The 15,170-nt window shown below is 42.2% G+C and overlaps 1 protein-coding gene across 1 annotated transcript in view; it reads left to right on the top strand.

Moving 5' to 3' along the window:
* The window catches only part of LOC140105832 (microsomal triglyceride transfer protein-like), a 53,618-nt gene extending 43,263 nt beyond the window's left edge, over positions 1 to 10,355 (top strand). The window contains exons 16-18 of the mRNA XM_072129934.1: positions 115 to 239; positions 4,064 to 4,234; positions 9,248 to 10,355. Of these exons, the coding sequence (XP_071986035.1) occupies positions 115 to 239; positions 4,064 to 4,234; positions 9,248 to 9,413 (462 nt within the window). The 3' untranslated portion in view covers positions 9,414 to 10,355. The remainder of the gene's footprint in view (positions 1 to 114; positions 240 to 4,063; positions 4,235 to 9,247) is intronic.
* Positions 10,356 to 15,170: the final 4,815 nt, after the last annotated feature.

Below are 15,170 nucleotides of genomic sequence, written 5' to 3' on the forward strand. Positions count from 1 at the left end.
CACATACTTAGTATAAATAACCATTAACTACTCTGGAATAGTGATTTTTATGATATTGTAAATTATAATGTTTCGCACATATATATAATCAGGTTTTTCCTTTCTATTTTCTAGTGGTTACCTCTGCAGTCTGGGCTCCAGGTCTATGTCCAGTACCAAGGTGCACTTGGACTAGATATCACATCTAAAATTGATATCAGCATTTGGGATCAACAAGCAAAAACCAACATCGATACCAAGTATGATTTTCTAAACACTGTTTGTCTCCTTTTTGTGATAGATTTCTTTTGAGGGTAACAACAGCTTACACAGAGAGGGGGAATTTATCACCACATGGGGGCACATTTACTAACAACAGTGCTAACTGCACTTAATGCAGTTTGCCTGTGTAGTTTGCTGGTTGCCCCAGAATCAGTATTTCTGCCCTGACAAAGTGCACCATTTTTTTGGTGTGCCTTTAACATGGGTCCTGCAACACAATTCTGTTGGACTTTGCATGTCAAATTTGTGCCCCCTAATTTGTGTCTCATGGTGGCTAGTGTAGCTGCACCACAAAATGGTCGTGTGCGGCACAAATGTGGCACGGGCACTTCTTAAATACCCGTGCAAGCAGTTTTCACCTAAAAGAACTTGCAAAGTCCGACAGAAAACTGGCACAAAGCCCTTAGTAAATGTGCTCCATAGTCTGTTTCCTTATAATACTATTTGAGACTTTTTTTGAGAAAAGTCTCAAAAGGAAGCACAACAAACCAGACCATGTGGTAAACCCCCTCTATTGTATTTGCATGTGGTGGAGCTGGAGAAGAATGGAAAACTACTTACCAGTTTTCCATACACATTATAGCTAAAGTAGAACACTATGATCAATTTAAGCTTAGGAAAGTTAAGCAAAACAAACTCAACCAAAATATCGAGTCCTTTTGGACGTTTACTGGACCTTTTCATGATCCTTCTGGAATGCCCAAATTGTTATTGACATCCACTTGGACTTCTTCCCCAGTGTTGACCATGGAATTTAAAGGTGCACCATCCAGGAGTGCCTGGGTTGCATGGGGTGAGGAACTTGGTTGAGGAATCAATAGGTTATCCAGAAAGGCCAACCATGAAATGTGATGTTATCACTAGGTGAAAACTGAATTATTGTTATAATGTCTCCATGGCCATGCAGCAACTATTTTATAGACCAGAGACTAGGAAATGGAAACCTCTTAGGTGACATATCTCAAAAGGAAGTTATTCTTCTTCTGTTCTCCAAGGGACAAAATACATATCAGCTCTAATTTTAGGAAAATGCAGGTAGGTTTCTTCGTTTGTAACTAGAGAAGTAGGCGGCTTCTTCGCAAGGGGCAAAGCTAATAATCCCCATATGAAGGAGAGCGTGGCTACAACTCTGATTACTCTGGGTCCTATAAATTGTACAAATGCCTGGCATATTTAGAAGTTGCTTTCGTTGAGGGATTTATATTTTGTGTCTTCCAGCAGGGGGCACCATCGCTTCATCCATGGGACTCTCCCTTCTGCCGTACTGCATTTTATTGATAGGAGCTGTAAATTACCATGCTGTTTTAGATGATCTTTGTGAGATTTAAACTTGAAAGCGAACCCATTAACTCACCAGTCTCTGCGTGATGTTTTATCTCATTAAATAATGTGTCACGTCTTTGTAATATATATATCATGGCAAAAGGCAGGCCTAGGATAATGTTGACAGGCTGCGAGAAACTAAAGATGAGTGCTAGCACTAAAGGCTGGGGCTCAGATCAAATTCTGTCTGCCTGGCACTTTCTGTCACAAGAAGATGGAAGTTATTATAAAAAAAGATCCCAAAGCTGAATATACCCCTGCCTGCTACCTGGCACCACACATAAGCATTAATATACACATCAAACAGATGTAAATAGCAGGTAGAAGTTCTACATCTTTTTAATCCTCTGACACCTATTAACCACATTCTGTAGCCTTTTATTTTGATCCCCTCCTTTTCCTTTAAATTGACTAATAAAGCCAAGTGATTGGATGTTTGTGCCAGTCTCACAGAAATGGAGTGGCAGTGTGCCACAGTGCATCAGACCCTGTGATAGCATTGCAGGTGGAATAATGGGGTGATCCAATTGACTGCGGCATCTTTTGGTGGAAAACATGTTATCGCTGCATGTGTCCGAATTTTAGTTTCTGAACCAACACCATCATCATGTTGCGATGCTACAGTATTTTTACTTGAAGGAAATGTGTCAGCAGAAGCATAAGAATATTTTAAATCTAGTTTTTATGTCAAAAATATTTTATTATGTCATCACTTATCTCCTCCTCCCTGTACAATGACATCTATTAAGATAGCAATGTCCCATCATAAATCACTACTGACAATAGATGATGTCACAGCTTATATCCTCTCCCTCCCTGTACAATGACCTCTATATAGATAAAACTGACCCATCATTACATCACTACTGACAATAGATGATGTCACAGCTTATCTCCTCCCCCTCCCTGTACAATCACCTTTATATAGATAACACTCACCCATCATTACATCACTACTGACAATAGATGATGTCACAGCTTATCTCCTCCCCCTCCCTGTACAATCACCTTTATATAGATAACACTGACCCATCATTATATCACTACTGACAATAGATGATGTCACAGCTTATCTCCTCCCCCTTCTGTGAAATGACCTCTATATAGATAACACTGACCCATCATTACATCACTACTGACAATAGATGATGTCACAGCTTATCTCCTCCTCCTCTCTGTACAATGACCTCTATACATCACTACTAACAATAAATTATGTCATGCCTTATCTCTTTCCTCTCTTTGCTGAATGACCTCTATAAAGACAATGGGGCACATTTACTATGGGTCCGAATCACAATTTTTCTGATTTGCTCCGAATTGCCCTGGGTTTTTGATGCACGCGATCGGATTGTGGTGCATCGGCGCCGGCTTTCACGCAACAGAAATCGGGGGCGTGGCCGTCGGAAAACCCGATGGATTTGGAAAACCTGCGGAATTTTTAAAATAAAAGAATAGCACTCACATACACCGTGACGGAGAAGGTAAACTCCGGAGGACTTCAGCGCAACAGCAACACCTAGTGGACATCGGACGCACGACCTTAGTGAATCCCGGCAGAACCCGAATCAGCATCGGAGAATGCGCCGCTGGATCGCGACTGGACCGGTTAAGTAAATCTGGCCTAATATCACTATAGGGGGGGGATGAGACAGGCCATGCTTTGGAGGGGAGATCAGAGGGGCCCACAATATGATGCACAATATAAAAGGAGATGAAGGGATTGACGAGTGGGGCCACAATATGAAGGGAATTTGGGGGGGATATGAGAGGAGATGCAGGGACCCAAAATATTAAGAGGAGATGACTCACAACGATATGAGGGGAGATAAGATTGGGCCACAATATGAAGGGGTCAGAGAGGGTACACAATGCTAGGGGGAGATGAGAGGGGCAACAATATGAGAGGGAGATGAGTGGGTACACAATATGAGGGGTAGATGAGAGAGGCTACCATACATGAGGGAGATGAGTGGGAGATGAGAGGGGCCACAGTATGAGGAGGACATGGGAGGGTCCACAATATGACGGGGAGATGGGGCAGGCAAGTTTTCTTTTAAGAAGGGGTCTTACCAAATGGTGGACCTTAAAGCTGTGTCCACATTATCTGATTGAATAGTATTTTGAAATGCATTTGGTAAATAACACAGTTTAATTGCATCTACTGAACATGGCTGTAGGCTGTGCTCACACTGTGTGCTGACAATAGATTATGTCACAGCTTATGCCCACTTTAGTGCAGGACATGAATAAACTCAAATTTGCTAGTTTTTGCGCTTATTTATTACTACCAATGTCACTAAAAGATCTTAGCTTCTCCCTGTCTAGAGCACTCTAATAGCTGAGCTTTGATACTTGCTACTTACTTACTTGATATAAGCCCTGGGAACTTGTATATAACCTGAGGTTTACCTGTATGATGTCCCTTTCCCTGTATATCTAAAAAGATCAATTTTAATTCCTTTCTTTCACATCCCAGAGCCGGCCTGGTCCTAGACTTTATGGCAGAAGTTCACACCTCCTTCTTCCATGTATCTATGAAGGCGGTGACTGATGCAGAGACCTCGGTACATCTGGACTCTACACTGCAGGTTGCAGGCTCTCCAATGCCGATGTGCCTTGAGCTACGACAGGATAATATGCCATACAGGTACTGTATAGAGGACTGCAGAAAAGGATTACTAAACTGGATAACCTGGCCACCAATGTTACACATTTTGTGGGGGTTTTCTCTATTTTTCAAGCTTTCTGCTTGCTGTCGTTACATGGCCACGTTCTTGTTTCTATCCCTTTTCATGCAAGTTGATGTTTTCTGGGCTCCTTCAGGCAGAAATTTGTACCATGCAACAAATTATTCCATGTTGTCTATTCTATTAACGGGGTAGAGTTATATAGATAACCATAGACCATAAGACTATTTAACCAAGACTCCATAAATCTTATATGGTAGGGTCAGGGAGTAAGAGTTCTCCTTATGGAGACTTTGCCTTTTAAGGCCGCCTTGCTGGAGTGTGGAGACTTACAACCATTGATGCTCTGGGAAATATGCAGATTCCTTCTTGACTAGATATGTTGCTTTGGCTTCAACCCCACATCATGTCATTCGGCTTCCTTATCCCATCCATGAAAATGTATATGAATATTTCTTAGATGGTAGGGAACAAACATTGATTTATTTTCCATGTTGGACTTAATTGTGCCACAGAACATGAACGTGTGGCTCATTCCACCTGATTTCATGTTACTACGATCTGACATCCTAGAAGCATTGCATCTGTGAGTGAAAGCTTCTATATTATGACATTACACACACTGAGATAGATCTATGAAATGTATTTCTAAAAAAAACATTGGGGCATATTTATCATATTTATCATACGCTGGCAGCCGGCTGCTTAGAGATTATTCAACGCCAGGCAGGGACAGTAACGCCCTGCGCCGTCCCACTCCCGGCCGGCTGCGCCCTCCATTCACACCAGAAGGGCGTGAAGGTGGCAGATTGGGGCAAATAATCGCAAGTGCTATCAATAAACTAGAGGTCCTGATAAATATGCCCCATTTTCTTTGTTTCCAATAGCAACAAATCACAAAGCAGCTCTGAAAAACTGTTCTATGATTGGTTGCTCTGTGATAAGGTGATATATTTATCAGTAGTGTTGTTCATAAGGGAAGAATTTTGGTCCAGACAGGCTTCCTTTAAGTTTTTAGTACCATTATTTCCTTAATATGCTTTATCTTGATCTGACACAAGAAAACCACAATGCACTGTACCCTTTTTCTTTAAGATTTCCAGCCACATTTAAGATAATGGTTATTAAATAATAATATTTGTAATAAACTCCTTGAATCATAGCAGAAAAGGTGGCTTTTATCTTTTGCATTATTTACCAATCCAACAGTTTTCTCTGTTGTAATAACCAGCAAGAGTTATATCTCCCCAGACAAAATATGACTCCTGCTCCTATTAGACTGCTGATAAGACCCAGATGAGAGAACTGGAGTTTACCAATAGTGTCCTTTATCACAAGAGCTGTTACCGCTCATATGGAATCACATTTATAAGCCAAGATCTCAGGATTCCACTGCATAACGTCTGGTTTACATAACATGCACATCCAAGTGGTTTATTAAAGGATACAGAATAGGGGATCATTGTCTGATTGCTTGGTCGGTGGCGTTTTTGCAGCATTTTTTAAATTGCCTTTTTGCATCCTTGTAAAACGCATACATATGCATACGCATGCATATTGGCTTCTTAAATAAGTTTTTAAATAGTGTGTTAAATTGGTTTTCTGTGTCGGTATTTTTGAGGTGCGCGTTTTCATTGCACCTTTAAAAGCGGTTGCATTTTTGAAAACACATGCGTTTGTGGTCTGTATTTACGTGTCATGTGATAACATGCAAATACAGCAGGGAAAACAAGATCACTGCTATTTTACAAACTCCAAGAGACACAGATTTATTCAATTAAAGCACATCAAGCTGTAGCTTTTAAAAACGCAAAAGTAATTGAACAACCTTGCACCAACTTTTTTGGTGCACCATTAACATAGGGCCTGCGACACACAGAAATTTGTGTTGCTTCGGCTATAGTGCAGCCGCAACACAAATTAGTCGCATGTCACAAATATTTGTTAAATACGTGTGCAAGCAGTTTGCAAATATAAGAAGCGGAGACTATGGTAAATATGGCAGTCCAGGGTGTTCATCGATGCCTCCCAATTTGTATAGGGGATTAGTCTTTCTAAATGGAGTCTACTAGCTTTTTTACTTGGAGCCTGGAGAGCTGGAGAGCTGTCCAGCCATATATATATATGTGTTGTGTGTTTTGTGCAAACAAACTATTCCTTAACCCCTTAAGGACGCAGCCATTTTGTAGCTTAAGGCTCAGCCTTAAGTCACTGCGCTCCGTGCCGGATATATCCGCCACGGAGCGTGAAGGGGTTAAATCACAGCCTACAAAATGTACACAATATATTCCACCCGGAGAGCTATTAAGTACAACATGATTTGACAGTTCAGGAATAAGCGACAAGGGTAAATAACCAAACTCAGTTAAAATATAGGAACAACAGTACTAGGAACATATAGGAACAACAGTTTTACATCGCATAAAACATATATTACGGTAAACTGTGTGATGTCACAAAAAAGGATAAAACAACATACACAGTGAAGTAACAATTGCCACAATGAATCCCATTGATGTCACAGTATTGTCCAGGATTGTCCAGGTTAAGCAGAGAAAAAATAGCTTAAACTTGCCTTTGCCGACACTGCTGTGCCTTTGTTTGTTTACAGAGGCAGTGAACAACAAAACAAACAAAAGGAGCGCTGGCAAAGGTAAGTATAGGCCCTTTTTTCTTTTCTTATCTCCTCCCCCCTTCCCCCCATGGCCGGATATATGTTTTAAATGAAACCTGTACAACCTCTTAAAAGCACTGCAAGAACAGTACAAAGTACTATGCAAGAACAGTGAAAGTGTAACTTCTATATTAGAATGATTTTTGCCAAACATCATGCGACACAGAAAACTGGAGGACTGGTAAATAATGCAAACGTTAAGAGTGGCCTTTGTACTATGATTAAAGCTGATTAAACAAGTATTATTACTTAATAACCATTATCTAATGGTGGATGGAAGGAAAAGCATTCAGTACATGGTAGTTTTATTTGTGTAGCACCAAGAAGTTGGCTTTGTCATTCCCTCTTTCAATGCCTATATTGTGTTGCTTGGCCTTTTCTTGTTGAGTTATGGCATTGTTCTTTATCAACTGCAGTGAAATAGGCAGAAACTCCTGACTTTGCCCTAAAGCTGAATTAATTATTAGCTGCCCTCACTTCCCATGATGCTTTGTATATTAAGTAGTCATGAAGTAACTTCAGTGGGAAGTAACTCAGGAGTAACTGAAGCAATTCAACAAATTAGTAAATTCACTAAGCTTAGCATAGTGTGTACAAACAAGAAGGATCTATACAGTGACTAGTCTGACAGCTTTATTCCTATGGAGGAGAATGAAATCAGTAGAAACCAGCAGTGACATAGTTACATGAAGTGCATCATTTGTGTTGTGTGAGAACTAAGGATTACCAGTTTTCCTGCTGTGAACATAATGTCCAGAAAGCAGATGCTGGGGAGAGGATTAAAGTGAGTCTATAATACAGCATGAGGTGCAGTGAGACATTTCTGTAGAACAGGAGAGCTCTTCTACCTCACTGTTCTTTGCAGAGAACTTCTGTACTCACACCGCTGCAGACACAACACTAATCTTTTACTAGCTATAGAGAGATCAGCATTAAATGACCTCCCCTCCATCTAACTCCTACCTGTAAGCAGTTAGAATCTGTCTTGTTTTTTGCATAAACAAGCTATGGTCTCACAGCCAGCAGAGCAGCTAGGAAGCTGGACATATGTAATGCAATGTACCCCCTGCAAATCTATTTATTTGTGAAAAATTCAGTAAAAGCACAGTGATGCAATAGAAAAAAGAAATGACCTAAACATATGTCCCAAACATCCCACATTTGGTGGGACAGTCTCAATTTGGCAATTTTGTCCCGCCATTGTTCCGGTTTGTCCTGCTTCCTGCTCCCAGTCGTGACACACTACAACTGCAGAGCCAGTGCAGTTAAATTGATTAGCTCCAGTTGCCTCCACATAACTGTTTCTTCTCTTTAGCAGATGTGTGTAGGTAGCAACTGCCCTAGGTTGGTCCTGCTTCCCTCCTCTAAGTCAGCTTCAGATCCGGAAGGAGAGGAAGCAGGACTGTCTGCAGGGGTAGTGGAAAAGATAAGAAACAAAAGTGTTGAAACAAGAGGAAAGTGGCCACAAAATGAGGGGGTGGAGGACAGGGGGCCACAATATAAGGGGGATGAAGGGCAGGGGGCCAAAATATGAGAGGGGGTAGGCGGCAGTGGGCCATAACATTAAGGGGGTGGAGTACATGGCAAGAGAGGGGCCACAATGTGAGTATGCAGAGGGGAGTGATGACAATGTGAGGAGGAGAGGGTCTACAATGTGAGGACACAGAGGAGTAAGGCTACACTGTGAGGAGGAAAGGGGTTTGAGTATAGAAAGCTAGGGCATTATAAGTATGGGGAGATAAATACAAATGGGTGACCAAAAGTAAAGGGAGGATAAAATTTAAGAGGGGTTATTATATGTTGTTGAGGTGGTATTTAGGTGGTATTACATGGGTCCATAGGAGGGTTGGCTACAGGAAGGGGGCATTATATTATGTGGGGGCCATTAATGTCAATATAATACTATGTTTGAGTGTAGAACAAGGGGCAGGGCTAAGGTCATAGTTTATTTAAAAGTAGAGATACATTTTGTCCCATTTTGCTTAAAATTATCCTTCTACAGCAGCTGAAGCATAATTCCTAGGCCCTAGTAAAATACCTGCTATGGGGCCTCCATAATTCAAGTACAATTTATAATACCAGTGTCTCCTTATATGATAAAATAACCATGGCTCCCCTTAGGTTTTTAGTAATGGCTGCTGCCCTGCTCCTGGTACACATACTAAAGCAGAAATGAATTTAGTTGAATTGCTGTGCTGCAGGTCTATGAACAGTATGAGGTCTGCATTGAAGACCAACTCTGAATATTTAAGAATGACTAAACGACCCTTATTGTGAATATCTTTCCTTTTTTTGGCAGAGAAACCTTTATTCTAACAGAAACGTTTCCAGCAAGCAACACGACACAAACAGTAAGAAAAGGAAGAACATCCACTCTGTGGGGGCGAGATTTTCCCTTTCACAAAGCAAACTCTGAAATGTGTAGGACACTGAAGGATGCTGAGGATATAAGCACTCTTCTCTGACAGCAGCAGGCATCTATTACAGCTTCATTCCGAGGAGCCATACTAATTACCAGAACCGTGGACTCGACTTGTCACACAACAGCAGGATGACTATGTAATTTCAGGAGGTCAATAAAATCAATTTAGAAGGGAAATCAGTTTGTGCAAGTGATCTTCATCATGCAGATACTCGTGGCGCAAATCTACTGTCATAAAAATGTATAATGTCCCAAACTGCAGAAGAGGGAAGCAATGTGCGATGTGTACAAGAATCCATGTACTGAGCTCTAATAGTGTGCAAATAATAATTCTGCCCACAATCTTCTCTAAAGTAAAGGTGTGTTAGATTAGGTTGTGGCCACACAGATGTAGTATTGGCACTATTTAGCACTATTAGCATTTTTTGCAAGTCTAGTAATTATAATACCGTTTGATTCTATGAAGATGTTAATCCAGTGAAAGGAGTTTTCTGTTTTAACTGGAAATAGCACTGATGGCAGGAGGAGATGTACGAAAAGAATATTAAAGGTACACTCCAGTGAAAGCTCATTCATTGAATAATGCATGAAGGAGGGCTATAAGGGAGGAGCATGAGGTAAAGTTCAATGAAATGATTGCCATTTATAAAATGTTTACAAAATTTACAATACATGATTAAACCTTCTCCGGCACCACTGCATACATTTTGGAGGCTCAATAGTCAGTGTCAGTACTCCAGTATTTATGAGATGCAGAGTTCTCCCTACAGAGTCTGCCAATTAAGACCGCCATGTAAGCGTATGGAGTTTTATAGCCATGAATGCTCCACCAGGGGGATTCTGGGAAAGTATGCAAAGTTTTCCAGAATGGGATAAGGAAAACCACGCCACCACACCTCTTTTAGCTATGTTGTTGAGCAGCTCTCTTGACATCAAGAATGTCCTTTGATGAAATGCTGGCAGAATTTGTCATCTTTCAACTCACAGATGACAATTCTGCTCCAGGAGTAAATAATTTAGGAGTATTTTTTTACTTTGATTAAAATAAAATTTACATTTTAATGACACTCGAATATGGGTACAATATCTTTGCCTTAGGCAATGTTCTGTAAAAAAAAGTTAACCCTGTCAAGTGTTTCCGTTGTCCTCTAGTTCTGCACAATTCTGCTCCATCACCTAAATGCATGACCACTTCTCTGAGCCATATATAGCTGCAAAATTTGCCATTGAAATGTCTTTAGTTTTCCACACTATGTCCCTGAAAATACAGTATATTGTCCACTCTAAATGAACTATATGCAGCATAGGTGACCACAACACACACATATATATATATATAGTAACGGGATTAGCTCTGGGATCGCCGTCTCCTGGGATAGACAAGCACTTTTTGGCACATCAAAGTCACGGTCCACTCCAGACAAGTTGGGTGCAACTGGCTGCAATCAACTATACAATACATTAGTTTCTTCACTACCAAAAAACTGTACCTACTGTACAGCTTACAAACCACAGCATACAGCAATTGGCAACTCACATATAAGGTTTTCCCAGAAGCAGAGAGAGCGGCTCCTCTTGTGCAGCTTCTGACTTTTTAAAGCAACATCTCAGAGCTGCTGGCGATTAGCCCCAATCACCTCAATCACCTGGAGTGGCTGTGCGGAGCAGGGACCAAGCCCTACACTCCAACTGCAGCAGCCAGGTCTTCCAGACCAGGTTTTGGCTCCCTAGAAAGTGTAGACAGAACAGGACAGAAACCTAGGGGAAACATACACACCATTTAACACTTTTCCCCTGGTCCTGTCACTATATATATATATATATATATATATACACACACATATATATATATATAGTGCAACACCAATACAGTATATTAATGATGTATACTATACCCCAGAATACATTATGGCCCCTTAAAACAAAAGACAAATTTTGAGAGATAATCAATACTGTACCCTCTAAATCAATAAAGATATATGTATATATTGATTGGCAGGCTGACTCCCTATAAAATATCTCTGAGACAATGAACACACATGTTTTTTAATGCAGCACTAAGTACTTTTTATTGGGGGGGTGGGGGATATAAATGCTGCCTACAGACTACAGGAAACCAAAATTTCGGTGAGCAAACTTCGATATTCCTGGTCGTCTTATGGCAGCACTGAATGGGACTTGGAAAGCAATAATAGTATAAGGGGTGGGTTACTTCAAGGCAGCCAAACAAATTACCCTCTTCCCAAAGGCCCAGCCTACCCGGAGCCCATATTGAGCCTATAGTGCCTGATGAAGGTTGAAGGACCCGACCATATTGCCGCTTTGCATATCTTGTCCAATGATATATGAGCTACTTCAGCCCAAAATGCAGCTGTTGACCTTGTCGAATGCGCTTTCAGATTAAGACAGTCTTCCAAGAGAGAAGGTGAATATCTGGGATTCAAACGATTCTTGGCATAAATGCTTCAATACAATAGAAAGATCCCAAGATGGTAGAGGTGACATAACTGGAGGTTTCAACTTCTTCAGACAGATTTTCAGAGAATATTCCGCCCAAGGAAGAATTAATGGCTGTGAAATGGACTTTCAACATGTTAAACTTCAGGCCCTTCTTTAAGCCGTACTGCAGAAATTGAAGGAGGGAAGGCTCTTTAGTAGAGGAAGCTCTTTTTGACAGGCACCATTGCTTATAAATTCCCCAGATACGTTGGTAGACTTTCAATGTCTTTGGATTCCTAGAGGCGGATAACCTCAGATGAGGTTAACCTCATCTGAAAAACCTGACCTTCTTAGATTCCCCCTTACAGCTTTTAGGCCACCAGATGGAGAGGTCCTGGGCTGGGGTAAAGGAGGAGGGAGTATCCAAAATTCCCCTCTTGACAATGACAGGAGAAGAGGGAACCAAGCCCTTCCCGGCCAAACGGAATTATGGATATGACTGTTGTCTTCTCCCTCCTGACCTTCTGTAACACTCCTGGAATGAGGGGAAATGGTGCAAATGCATACAGAACAAGTGAAGGAGAGTGCATCCATCACTACCGGGTTCTCCTGCTTGTACAGGGAGCAGAACAGGGGAAGCTGAGAGTTGGATCTTGAGGCCATCAGGTCCATCGGGGAAGACCGATTCCATTCCATTCTCTTCTGGAATACTTGCTTGTTCAGGGAAAACTCTGAAGGCTTGACTGGATTGCAGCTCAGCCAATCTGCCGGCAAGTTCAATACTCCCCTGACCTGAAACGCTGAGATGCTGTGAACATTCCATTCGGCCCAGGACATCAGAAGGGAACATATCTCTGCTTGTTGATATAGGACACAACTGCCAGGTTGTCTGACCAGACTAAAACTTCTTGGCCAAGTAACAGATTGGAGAAGTGAAGGCGTGCCAGATGTACTGCTCTCAATTCTTTGAGGTTTGATGGCAGTTTAGACTCGGACCGAGTCCACCTCTACTGGTCCCACTGGTCTCTCAATAGGGTACCCAAACCCCAGTTGAATGCATCTCATGTAAGGACTACTGGCTGTAGGAATTGGAAGGACCTCCCTATTAGTGGGTTTCGGGACCACCAAATGAAGTCCTTGAGAGCCTGAACTGAAATTGTCATTGGCTTGTCCAGAGACCGCAGACTCCTTGACCATTGGGAGAGAATGGAAGCTTGAAGACCTCTCATATGGGCTTTTGCCCAAAGGACTGCCTCTATGGCTGAGGTTATCCGTCCTAGGACTGCCATGGCTTTCCTGATTATCCTGGGGTGGAGAATCATACATTTGATTGCTTTCTTCAGAGAGATAACGCTGGCTGATGATAAAGAGAGAGTCATGTTGGCAGAGTTTATTATGAACCCTAGAAACTTCTGAGAGGTGGCAGGAAACATAGAAGACTTCTTTTTGTTGATCACAACCCAATAACCCCCAGAGTCTTAAGGACCACTGCCAGATCTTGATTAGAGATGAGCGAACATACTCGTCCGAGCTTGATGCTCGTTTGAGCATTAGCGTACTCGAAACTGCTCGTTGCTCGGACGAATACTTCGCCCGCTCGAGAAAATGGCATCTCCCGCCATTTTGCTTTTTGGAGGCCAGAAACAGAACCAATCACAAGCCAGGAGACTCTGCACTCCACCCAGCATGACGTGGTACCCTTACACGTCGATAGCAGTGGTTGGCTGGCCAGATCAGGTGACCCTGGAATAGACTAGCCCCTGCCTGTGCTGCTCGGAACATTCTGGGGGTCATTTATTAAGGGCCCGATTCGCGTTTTCCCGACGTGTTACCCGAATATTTCCGTTTTGCGCCGCTTGTACTTAAATTGCCCCGGGATTTTGGCGCACGCGATCGGATTGTGGCGCATCGGCGCTGGCATGCGCGCGACGGAAATCGGGGGGCGTGGCCGAACGAAAACCCGACGTATTCGGAAAAACCGCCGCATTTAAAACCCGAAAATGTGTCGCATAAGGACCGCTTACCTTCACCTGGTCCAGCTCGGTGCATTCCGGCGCGATGAGTTTACTTTCAGCGCAGCAGCGCCACCTGGTGGACGGCGGAAGAACTACCTTATTAAATCCCGGCCGGACCCGAATCCAGAGCGGAGAAGCCGCCGCTGGAACGCGAATGGACCGGGTAAGTAAATTTGCCCCTCTGTGTCTGGAGGCCGCTAGGGAGAGAGCTGCTGCTGGTCAGGGAAAGCGTTAGGCTGTTCTATTGGAATAGTGTTAGGCAGGAGTGATTCTACAAGAACCCAACAGCCCTTCTTAGGGCTACAATAACGTTATACATTTTTTTTTTTTATTTGCAGCTAGTACCATATTGTGAGGAATTTGTAGTGAGACTTGCGACCGTTGTGTTTAGCGCTTAGTGACGCACATATCCATCGCAAAGACCGAAGTGGGACAATTTATTAGGGGTTGGATTTCAATTAGGCACAGTCTGCCAGTTTCTTTTTATTTTACGTTTATTTTTTTAATAACTCAGCGTCATCTCATCTGGCATAGCAGTGTGCTTTCATACTTGGCTAGAAAATAGCCATAGGAGAATCCAAACGGCTTACTTAGGCCTACAATAGCGTTATATATTTTATTTCTGGTTGATCTGCTGGTGGCTGTCCTTGCTGTAGTGCATCTACTACCATATTGTGAGGAATTTGTAGTAAGACTTGCGACCGTTGTGTTTAGCGCTTAGTGATACAAATATACATCGCAAAGACCGAAGTGGGACAATTTATTAGGGGTTCGATTTCAATTAGGCACAGTCTGCCAGTTTCTTTTTATTTTACCTTTATTTTTTCATAACTCAGCGTCATCTCATCTGGCATAGCAGTGTGCTTTCATACTTGGCTAGAAAATAGCCATAGGAGAATCCAAACGGCTTACTTAGGCCTACAATAGCGTTATATATTTTATTTCTGGTTGATCTGCTGGTGGCTGTCCTTGCTGTAGTGCATCTACTACCATATTGTGAGGAATTTGTAGTGAGACTTGCGACCGTTGTGTTTAGCGCTTAGTGACGCACATATCCATCGCAAAGACCGAAGTGGGACAATTTATTAGGGGTTCGATTTCAATTAGGCACAGTCTGCCAGTTTCTTTTTATTTTACCTTTATTTTTTCATAACTCAGCGTCATCTCATCTGGCATAGCAGTGTGCTTTCATACTTGGCTAGAAAATAGCCATAGGAGAATCCAAACGGCTTACTTAGGCCTACAATAGCGTTATATATTTTATTTCTGGTTGATCTGCTGGTGGCTGTCCTTGCTGTAGTGCATCTACTACCATATTGTGAGGAATTTGTAGTGAGACTTGCGAC

Source organism: Engystomops pustulosus, chromosome 11 (genome assembly GCF_040894005.1).
Source record: "Engystomops pustulosus chromosome 11, aEngPut4.maternal, whole genome shotgun sequence".
In the NCBI taxonomy this organism is placed as follows: Eukaryota; Metazoa; Chordata; class Amphibia; order Anura; family Leptodactylidae; genus Engystomops; species Engystomops pustulosus.